This window comes from Cydia amplana, chromosome 19 (genome assembly GCF_948474715.1).
Source record: "Cydia amplana chromosome 19, ilCydAmpl1.1, whole genome shotgun sequence".
Lineage (NCBI taxonomy): Eukaryota > Metazoa > Arthropoda > Insecta > Lepidoptera > Tortricidae > Cydia > Cydia amplana.
The window spans coordinates 12,343,633-12,355,795 of record NC_086087.1 but is presented as its reverse complement, the minus strand read 5'-3'; the positions used below and the strand labels follow the sequence as shown (position 1 = coordinate 12,355,795).

At 37.3% G+C, this 12,163-nt stretch overlaps 1 protein-coding gene across 1 annotated transcript in view; it reads right to left on the bottom strand.

The window, feature by feature from the left end:
- Positions 1-12,163, bottom strand: part of LOC134656986 (myotubularin-related protein 4) — a 65,195-nt gene that overhangs the window by 32,518 nt on the left and 20,514 nt on the right. The window contains exons 3-4 of the mRNA XM_063512550.1: positions 2,802-2,996; positions 538-713 (exon numbers count right to left, since the gene is read on the bottom strand). Coding sequence (XP_063368620.1) covers positions 538-713; positions 2,802-2,996 — 371 coding nt within the window. The remainder of the gene's footprint in view (positions 1-537; positions 714-2,801; positions 2,997-12,163) is intronic.

Below are 12,163 nucleotides of genomic sequence, written 5' to 3'. Positions count from 1 at the left end.
GTGGCTTCCAGCGCTGGTCTTCCGATGAGACCATCAAGTGAGAAGAATCACGGAGGGTAACAGACAAGAAGAAAAAGACATCAAATAAAGTACAGTGAACAAATAGTAAAATAAAAGTTACACAGAAGGAAAAGGAAGATACAACATAATGACTATATTAAATTAAATTAAGACTATTAAATACATATAAAACAAGTATATATGGTCGCGAAGGGATATCTGTAAGACCAAATGTTTTAATCTCACGTTTGATGGATCAGTTTAATCTAGGTCGATAGGTTTACAAGAATTACAAGTACCTAACTCACAAGACGGTTTCCTAAAACGTTTTACTTTCGTGATGACAAAGTTATAGTTCCTATGTCCAACTTTAGTCTAGGTCAGGTTATAAAATACCCAAAAATTAAACTAGGCCGTTAGGACCAACAAATTTGAATTAAAATATAAGTCACAATTACACCATAAAGCTCTTGGATTAATTTAGGAACGGAAGTAAGTTAGAGTACCAGGCAAGCATACAATCTGAGTAGTACTCACTGAAGCTGCCTGCCATGCTTGCACAGTACAACAAGGCCCAGCAGATCCTTAATCTCGACCGCGTCGATAAGCCGCAGCGGCACGGAGGCGCCAGGCCCGCTCCGCCGCCGAGGTTGAGCGTGGAGGCGGTAGTTGGACATCGCGATGGTGCCGCCGTCCGCCGTGCGGCCGACCCACTGGAAATATAAATACTTGTTAATGTCATGGTCATGGTACATTTGAAACGAATTCTAATACCTAATAAACTAATAGGTTAAGTTTGCAAGCCAAGTGCTACATCAAGTATGGCACCTAACCCCAACCCATACCAACCAACCCAAACCAATTACACACCAATACATACCAATTGGTTTAGTACGGGTTAGCTCATTGTTACTGGTGAATTCTCAATACAAATTGAGACTCCGGTGCCGTTAAAAGATGTAATCGTCTTTCGGTAGATGTCGCTTTACGCCACCCACGGATTGCAAAGGTTGCGGGTTCAAGCCGGAAGCGTAAGTATCTGCTTGTTAAAAAAATTGGTCGAACAATTTTAGTCAAGTAATAAATACAAATTAGAAGCTATTGACTAACTCAATAGACTACTATCAAAACGTCATTTCGTTCATTCACCCCGGTGCATCCGACCCGTTGACCTTAAAGTGCATTTGCTGGACTAACTTATCTATCAATTTACGTATGATAACTTGATAACTAGTAGAGTTATGTAGATATACCTTATGTGGTTGTAATAAGGCATACGGGTGATCAGTTAACAATGTTTACGGTAGTAACAATCGATGCATATATGCTAATGATTATGGACATTTGAAAGGCATGTTCAGTGTAGACTTTGAACATATTTGGTTTTAGTTGGATATAGGTAGCACTTGTGTTCATTTCATGGTACAGTTAGACATTCGGGCCAAGTTATTCGAAATTTATTTTGATAGAATGAATGTGATATATTTAGTTACCCATCTCTTAGTGATTAATTTTGAGACCAGGTAGTAAATGTATTGATCACTTAAGTGTCTCAAAACTACGTTTTAACCACAAAATGTAGTTATTTAATTAACATGACTGAAAATTGAGTTCAAAGCGACGACAATAGTTTAATTTATCCATGTAGAAAATAACAAGTTAACAAAGCCATTATTAGCTGCGCGGGAAGCAGAGTAGTTCTAAATATCTTCATTTAACTGGCTCGTACCTTTTTTAGTTCGAAAAACTTGGCCCTAAACATTAAGAAAGGGCGTCTAGACACCGGAATAGATTCCGAAACACATTTCTAATAAACAACACCTGGTAGAAATCGTGAGAGCTAACTTAGATTAAATAGCCGGCGCACGATTTCACGCGGTGCGATACCCGAAGAATGTTTGCACTGACCAAATATAAGGTGTTTTCTAATTTATTCGAGACTAACCTATGTCCGCGACTACGTCCGATGAATAGTTCCGTACTATTTTTTACCCATTAAGAGCCAACAGGAGTGGTAATTTCTCCATACAAACGTACTCGACTGTTTCCTTCGTGGGTTTTGAAGCTAGCAATGATTTTTTCAACACAGATTAATATTGTCAATATCCGTGTCGGACAGTTTTGCTTTTTTTGATATTTTTGTTCCCTTTCTTTCCCATTTATGTTATCAGAGCTATCGGTTATTTTATTACTATGTATTATAAATAAATAGGATTAATATGTAAACTAGCTAGGTTCTTATCAACGAAATGCAAAGCCGTATATAAAATAAGAAATGTTTCCTTCGAGCAAGTTTGATTAGATAGAGCGTTGTAGCCAAAGTGCATCGTGTAATCTAAGTAGCTCATATTTATGTTGGGGCAAGTCGGTAAGATTCCATTGTATATTTAGGGGGCTTTAGTTCAGCTTGACGGATCAAAGTTAAGAGGTATGGCCACAGAATAAATAATAGTACTAAGTACAGAAGACTCACTCTCTAACAAAACGCGTCTGTTACGCTCAGCACAGATATGGCCACTAGGTGGCGACAGCGCCACGCGCGGCTTATGGCTTTCCCAAAAATTGGGGCCGAACAGATGTACTTTTAGCTACCTGTAGCAAAGCGACGAAATCGCGGAGTGAGACACGCCGGTATGGTGTAAATATGTGTCACAACAAGCACTCTTACTAGGAGTATAGAAACGCCAAGAGCTCTCACTCGGCAAAAGCCACTGCAAATCTGATACGGTGCAGTCAGCTAGGTCAGCAGCAGCGCGCCTCAGCGTACCAAACACACCAGGACTTCATGACTCATGACCCACCTGCACGAACTCTCCACATATCGGTGTGAACGGCACATCTAGGCCGGGCTCGTCGCAATGTGTCCGCAGCCGCGGGTACAGGTCCGCGGCTCGCACGCGGTGCGGCGGCGGCTCGGGCTGCGGCGGGGCGCCCCAGCGCTCCCGGTCGCGTTCCCGGTCGCGCTCGCTCATCGCGCGAGACGACGACGTTGACACCTGCGGACAAAGATACACGAATGTTAGTTTACGATGCTTACCATGCACAATGGTGCAGAGGACTTGGACTATGGTAGTTCAGCAAACAATGATAAACAACCTGAACAAACAAGTGCTAACAAATGTCAAGTCGATGGAACTAAAGCTAGGAAGAAATAGTGCGCCTTTGTTGACGCAGCTTGTCTTACGGCCTCACGAAGAGGCGCCCCTCGTTCGGATTTAACTAGTTTACATAATTTACACTTACACAAGCAAAAAATATTTTTCGTGTATTCTATGACTAGATAACTAACATTTTTCGTGTATTCTATGACTAGATAACTAACCTAACTTTGAGCCTATTAAACAAAGCATTCGAATGATTGTTAGAAGAACTATGATCGGTGATAGGCGTTGTCAAATCCAATTCTCTTTTTAGATTTATTAGCAGCTTATTGTAAGAGTTTATTTTATTAGTGAGTCCTTTAATTTAGTGTATTTATTTAATCCTCCGTCCATTAAGATTGAATTTCTACAATTTACAGAGATGAAGGGAAAAAAATTACAATCCGGCAAATCTGCTTTTTCCGCTAAGAAGAAAAGGTAGCCCGGAGACTAATGTCCTTTTTGTGAGAAAGGGAAATCCTCAAGTTATTTCCAAGAATGGTAACTTTACATATCACTGATGGTCGCTTTCGAAAACATTATGACAGCCCATACTATTGCAAGATTTATATAAAAAGGCTTACACACAAACTCAGTATAGTCACAACTCTAAAAGATTTATGATTTTTCTCGAGCATAATAATCTCAATTGTAGGTACATATGTAAGTTTTGTCCATTTTAGAATTTTGCCGGTCCAATTTTCATCACTAAAAACACGGAAAATGTAAACAAGCTATCAACAGTCATAAACCAATTATATTATATAACCATAGATAGGTTATACTCATACTTGAGGAGCACAAAAAATACTTCCATATTTATTTCTGTGCCTACGAAGAAATCTGTTATTTTTGATTAATTTTCTCATTCCATCCATCTTTGTCACACTTGTTGTTAAACATAAGCTCGTCTCTTTCTCTTTAGGTGTGCGGGAGCTCGTTAGCACGTGCACATTTCTCGCTTGTCCAGCCGCGTCTAAAGGAAACTTGTCCAATTTGTCACAAGTTAAGCATTTCAATTTTGGAACGCCTATAACCTATCTTGAGTTATAAATCATTGTCATAAACGGTATTAACGATAATGGTTGGCCAGACTAACCTTATTCATAAAACTTCCCAAGCCTCAATTAGTCAATTTATGTTTTATCTCTTTCTTACAGATACATAAGTCAAAATAACACATTAATCAATGATATATAACTCAAGATGGGTTATAGGCGTTCCAAAATTGAAGCGTTTACCTTGTGACAAATTGGACAAGTTGCCTTTAGACGCGGCTGGACAAGCGAGAAATGTGCACGTGCTAACGAGCTCCCGCACACCGAAAGAGAAAGAGACGACCTTATGTTTAACAACGAGTGTGACAAAGATGGATGGAATGAGAAAATTAATCAAAAATAACAAATTTCTTCGGAGGCACAGAAATAAATATGGAAGTATTTTTTGTGCTCCTCAAGTATAAGTATAACCTATCTATGGTTATATAATATCATTGACATTAATTAGCTAATTGAGGCTCGTAGCGCGTTTATGAATAACGCCATATATGTATAATAGGTACATACTTAAACATTAAACTTTAACGGGTAGCTGCAATTTCTTTGTCTACCCCGAACATTTTAATAAACTAATTTCGGGTAGTTCAGTGTTGTTTTATTTATATCTCCGCTGACATTTGCTGGGACGTCAAATCAGCTGAAACGTCGGAATTTAAGGTAAAAACAATGAAAGTATATCGCGGTAGACCCGTTTGTGTATATAAATACGTTACTAATAATATATTATATCACTATTTAAAGTAGGTAGGCCAAAGACCTTTGTCACATTCCATCCGCATAGTACCTCAAGCAGATCGGTGAACCGCACACAAGTGTTGGACACACTCACATACATTTCACAAACCAATAGTAAACATAACAGTCACATAATCACATTATCATACGTTCGTCGACGAAAGGGTCTAAAGTTGAACTGGGACTTGACTCGATAAGGAGGTATTATCAATATTAAGTAGGTACATAAGACTTATAAGCAAATGGTGTACATATAATAGAAGATGAAGTTATATTCTATTAGATTAGACAATACCTTGTTCGATCAAATTTAAGTACATAGTACCTAGGTAATGTCAAGGAATTGCATTTCAAGGCCGTTTCGTAACTTGTCATCGTGACATTCGTGACAATAGTATGAGCTCCCTAAATTGATTGTCACTGTGACAACGTACGAAATAATACTGATATTAAAATATATGACTGTACTGTACTTCATTTATTTTTTTAAATATGTATTTGTTTAAGGATTCCCTCCAGAAATAGAATCGATAAATCGATAAGTATCACGTGAAATTATCAAGATAACAATTTATCATAATAATTATCGAGATATAAATATACTTTGAAACCCTGTAATAGCTTAGACAAGTGTGTAAGAAAGACAGGTAATTATTATAAAGAATTTTACAGTACATATGGCCCTATTTTCACGCACTATTAGTGCGTAAAATAGCACTTTTCCTGCGATCTCAAAAGTTTTAAGGGCCATATGTACTGTAAAACGTTGTTCGACATACGTGCGAAAAGGTAATTCGCCACTCGTTTCGAATTTCCTCTTTTTCGCACTTGTATCGAAAATAACTATTACAGTACATATGGGGTAGTGTCCGACCGAAGGTTCGGTTTCGGTTTCGGTTTCGGCCAGTTTCGGCCAAAAAATCATGTTTCGGCTATAGTTTCGGTTTCGGCCAAAAAACGGCCGAACCTTTCGGCCGGGCCGAAACTTACGAAATGGTACTTCGGACAAAGACCAAAAGTTGGGGAATAAGTAGGACAACAATATTAATACCTACATATACTGATTCATGTATATTAGGTACAGACATTAATTGGTTTATTATAAAACACAATTCCACTAATGAGGGCGCCACTGGACGGTTGACGCAGTCTTATTATGAGGCTGTCAATACCTATAAGTGAATGAGATAACACTGTCGCATGTTACTGGGCCCTGGGCAAGATAATAATAAGAAAACTAGCCTCACTTTTTACCTCAATTTACCATTGGTTTGTGTTCCACATGTCCTCTACTTCAGCTTAGCCTTTGGCCTCGCTGCGCCATGCTCGGCCTGCGGTCTCGCTTTTGAATACAATGGACATTGGTTGAAGTCTGTGCTCAACTACTTATCCTGAAGCCTTAAGCACGGCTTTGACTTCGCATGAAAGTTCGCCTCAATGAGGCACTTCGGACTTTTCGGCCCAGGTGAAGATCGGCACCCGGCCTTGCGATATTGTTAACAAAAAATTTCGCGCTCGCTGCGCTCGCGTTTTTGGTTGACCCTGTGTCTACATGTTAGCTTGACTGGTGAATGAATAGAGTTAGACCAAGAAAATTCTGCAATGATTTTGATAGCATACGTAGTGCAACTAGTGCAAATGTTATTTATACGTCATAATTTCATAGAAGTTTTGACGTTTAAAATAACACTTGCACTGCGTGTGTTATCAACTTATCAAAATCGTTGCAGAATTATCTTGGTCTAACTCTAGTAATTTTCATAAAAAACTGCTTAAGTAACATCAATTCCAAGGACATTGGGTGTTGACAGCCCCATAATATGTGTGTAAAAGCGGTTTTATGACATTTTTTCAACGATTTTAACAAGTCTACAAAAGTTTCGGTTTCGGTTTCGGTTTCGGCCGAAACTAGAGCCAAAGCCGAACATTCGGTTTCGGTTTCGGTTTCGGCAAAAAAACATGTTTCGGTCGGACACTAATATGGGGCTCCTTTTCGCACTAGTGCGTAAAATAGCACTTTTCGTGCGTATGTCGAAACTTTAAAGTGCCATATGTACTGTAAAACGTTGTTCGATACACGTGCGAATAGGTAATTCGCAACTCGTGTCGATTTAAAACACTCCCTTCGGTCGTGTTTTAATTTATCGCCACTCGTTTCGAAGTTCCTCTTTTTCGCACTTGTATTGAAAATAACTAATTTATTCTTGTAAAAAGAAAAAATTGCAAGTACTTAAGTTTTTCAAACATTACACCTGTTGAAGTAATTATGACCAATACCTTATCAAATGTACACTTATAAAAGTGATTAACTTATAAATAACAGCGTGATTTGTCTACAGTAATATAATATTACTGTAGAAGTGTAGACAAATCACGCCGTAATATTAATATGTAAGATATACCTAGGTAAATTAGAGATAATAAAGTCGAAGTTCACATTCCTGTTTGTTTATTGTAGGGTCATTGATAATAATACGAAACCAAAACCTATACATATACTTATATTAATTAACAGAAATACCTAATTAGCGTACCTATTGCTCTACAGCCGAGTGAAAAACTAGGGGTGCATAAAACTTAAGCAGGGGTGCATAAAACTTAAGGGGTGCATAAAACTTAAACGCAAAAGGTGACAGCTCCGAACAACTGACAGGTCGATATCGTCCGGCGGACTGATTATCAATGGGCCCCTTTACTCTAAAATATGTCTCATAGTTTTTAATTTGCCGACATACGATTACGAGCTATGGGACATATGTACTTTTGAGTAAGACGTGTACATACATACATTACTTGACTGGTGTATTGGTGGCTTGACGGGTAATTCCCACTACTTCAACATGTCCCACGTGTATAAAACTGTGCTTGTATAAAATTCAATCAATCAAAATAACACGTTGCTTAAGGGCGCCATTAGGTAACCCTTTATCACAGTAAGTCACGTAAGTATATCACAATTGCGCAGTTGGTTTACAATCAAATAACTACCCACAAAGTAATCGGGTTATAAATAGATATAATCATTATTATGTTTATGTTGTGATATAACAGAAAGATAAACATATAATAGTTACATAACTTACGCGCGTCTTCGTATCATGGCGAAATTTGTGTTTACAAGAAGTTTTCTTTTCATGTATAATAGTTCGTGTATTCGTTTTGTAAAAGTAGGGTAAAACACCCACACCACCGATATGACCGATACTATAATAATTAGTAAGTATTAAGTATCCAGTTTTTCCCTATCTGTCTACACTATTTCTTTCAAAAAAGATTGTTAGCAATAAATGTACAGCAATATTTTGTTTATCCTATCAGTATTTACCTAATATACCTATAACCTAAGGTACTGAACCAAAGCCAAAAGGAAGCGTCATTGATTTTAATGTGCGTGTGCAATTGCATGTACATATTTAAGATACTTTATTACCTGACATTTACATATGATTCACCTGACGTGTAATAAAATTACCATTAAGGTCAATAGATAAAACATTTAATTACAAAATATTAACCATTTCGTTAAAAGCGCTGGTGGCCTAGCGGTAAGAGCGTGCGACTTGCAAACCGGAGGTCGCGGGTTCGAACCCCGGCTCGTACCAATGAGTTTTTCGGAACTTATGTACGAAATATCATTTGATATTTACCAGTCGCTTTTCGGTGAAGGAAAACATCGTGAGGAAACCGGACTAATCCCTAAACGGGCCTAGTTTACCTTCTGGGTTGGAAGGTCAGATGGCAGTCGCTTTCGTAAAAACTAGTGCCCACGCCAATTACTGGGATTAGTTGCCAAGCGGACCCCAGGCTCCCATGAGCCGTGGCAAAATGCCGGGACAACGCGAGGAAGATGATGAACCATTTCGTTAAAATGCAATAAGTGCATCAACATTTGTACTTATCGAGACCAGGCAAACATAACATGCAAGAGTCAACAGAACTAAAAGCGAAATGTCCAAAGCATTCTTTACTTAAGCGTACCTTACAAAGATTTTGTAATGCGTTTCTACATAGCTTTTGTAAACTACAGTCATTTGTTCATAGATAAACACTTGTTACTAAATTAATTACACTTGTAATAGCTTTCTGATAAAGTCCTAGGTTGGTAAGAAAATATTTAAATCATGATATCTACATTATTTCTTAATTATGAAAAATAATCTGCAATATTATTATGTATCATCATAAAAAAATACTTAAAAATCTAAATCCTCAGTATGTAATTGTCAATCTTTGTTTTCTTTGTGGTACAATAGAGAATAGTCACTTACTTCTCACTTACTTTAAATAAGAAAGTTAACTTTATCAATTTAATTTCAACTAATTTAATACGAAGCGTTATAACCCAATTACGATTATAACTTATAAGTAAAAGACTACCCTATCTACTATTTTATTCCTTCCGTTCAGCACCCTATTCCTAATCTATTTATAATGTTGGTAGACATAAAAAATCCAAACAGACGCCTAAGAAGGCAATAAACTCCAGTACTCTTCAATTAGTACGGCATTCCTGAGTAATGATGTAATGTAAGTAATGTAACACGCCCGAAGCAGTTCTCGTGTACGTATACAGACAGCCTGATAGTTATATCAGACGCTTACAGAGCTAAATGTTGTTATTTAATACAAAATGTCCACTGGGGTAGTCAGAGTCGCGCAAAAATGGGCGATTTTTTAAAGAAATAACCGTGCGTGGGGATGTTAGGATATTTCTTTTTTTCATATTTCAACCCTAGTCTTAACCGATAGGAATGACGACAGGCCCCTAAGCCCCTGCTAAGTTCCTGGTTCCCGTATAGTACCTAAATTACATGTTACTTTATAGATACCAATATCATATTGAACTCAGCGTTTGACTTGGTTGCGCATACGCACGTAAGCAATGGGAAAACGGCCTGCACTTAGACTATGAATCACTGGTGAATGCTTATTAAAAGTACCAGGATAACATCGGTTTGGTGGAGCTTTCCTTGACGCTTGAGATACGCATTAACATCGATTTAATTAAAATACATGATTATTAAATACCGATCGATCATAAAATTAATTATTATAAAATTATAAACCATAATTATGACAACAAATTTTGACAAGCTCACATTATAAAGTGGCAAATATATAATTAGTCAAATGTCAGCTCAATAGATCAATAATTTTACGAGCATTTTGACAAGGCGATTAGATGTAGACAAAAGACAATCTGTATTAGCTAATAGAGTAATTAAAGTCTCGCATCTGTGTGAAATAACAAACGAACGTTAGCTTAATGAGAAGCAAAGAGTAAATACTAGGTAGAAGAGTTGTAAAGTAGGGTAAATCGCCAGGAACTGGACACCCTAAACTAAAAATTATTTCTATTCACCTACCTATAAACAGAATTCATTTAGTATAAGGTGGTTATAGTTATTGAAGGCTGGCCAGTTATTGAAAAAGAAAAAAAAACGTGTTTCGATGTTTATGGCACCGATTCACCGAACGATTGTACATTATGCAGTAACTCTGTTTATAAGGCTGCCTCTCCACTGAGGTGGAGATGAGAGGAGACGTGCGGGAATCAACCAATAGACGTGAGACGTGGACAAACAATGATATGAAATGAAAGCTTCTAGAGGTTTCACATTATTGGCCCTATAACAAGGTATGAAGTGGCACGGAAATCAAATTTCATAAGCATAATTCAGTAGTCAAATTCGACGCACGATATTTTCTTAGACTTAGCTCTTCTACATGAATTACCTTATTCTTAAAGCTTTTCAAGCCTCAAATACTTAATTTATGTTCAATCCCTTTCTTACAAATACAAAAGTCAACATGACAGATAAAGACAAACGATTAATAGCTGATTGAGGCTTGTAGCGCGTTTATGAATAACGCCATAACTATTTAATGAGAAGGGAGCAATGTCAACATTAACCTCGTGCCGCCCACCATACAAAATTATAGCCAAGGAAGTTAGAATCTTATTGTATTTTCAATTAGGTTGAATTTCATTTGTTCGAAATTTTTACGAGACAAATGAAATGCTACCTACTTTGTTTTTTAATTAAGGTTGACATTACATCGAAACTGAGAGTACATCCTAATGTACATTGGGCGGCACGAGGTTAAATATTAGTAATGTATTAGCATTAGCATAAGTGCGTAGGCGGCGCCCACATTTGGCGCATTCACCCTAAGGCCAATGAACAGCCAAGAAATGAACGTAACTTTTTGTAGTTAACCAAAAAAATAGATTGAAATCAGAGCCGGTTTCTGTATAAAACATAATGCCATGAGATTTCTTTTGGGGCAAAAAATCTATCAGAAATCAGAATCACCTGTTCTTTTTGACAATGGACGGTTTTGTTCGGTGAAAACGCTTCGAGTAACTTTATTTTGTGGAAGAATGGATAGACGGTGGAGTAAAGAAACAAGAAACTGTGTGAATTTAAGAAAAGATACGGTATTTTACTTAAATTTTATTATTATTAATGGTGAAAAAAAATTGCAGAAGAAGCGCAATAACAAGCGTTGAAACTTTTGTTCTCTGACTGAGAAAGCACCATAAATAAAGTACCTAATGATGTTCTACGTTTAGACGTACGTGTTTTAAATAGCTTTCTTTTTGTGTGTGTTGGTGTGGAAGGGAAGTTTAACTAGCGACCCGCCCCGGCTTCCCACGGGTTAACAAATTAATAATTATACATAAACCTTCCTCTTGGATCACTCTATCTATTAAAAAAACCGCATCAAAATCTGTTGCGTAGTTTTAAAGATATAAGCATACATAGGGTCATACAGACAGCGGGAAGCGACTTTGTTTTATACTATGTAGTGATACCTATGCCTGGGCACATCTCGCCTTAAAAAGCAGGCCGTCGCACTGCACCCATTAAAGCAGTCATGAAATCAGTGCGGGTGGGCGCAAAGCTATTACCCGACCACATTTAAAACTAACACTAAATCAAACTATAACCAGCAAGCTTACTCACTGTTTATATTAGACGGATATTAGTTTGAGGTCGTTCACCTAGAGATTTTACCATCGTGAATACAGTTATCCATGTGTAAATCTTATTGTAAGGGCATAAGGTCTACTTCTTATCAGAAGTTACCAACATAGAAAAAATAATTAAGCTTACAGTGCTTGCTTTATTTACTTAATAATAAGTTATATGGGAGGTAAGATAAGACGTTTTATAGTTGGTCAAACCAATTTGTCAGTAAATAGAAAATAATAATAAATTGGTT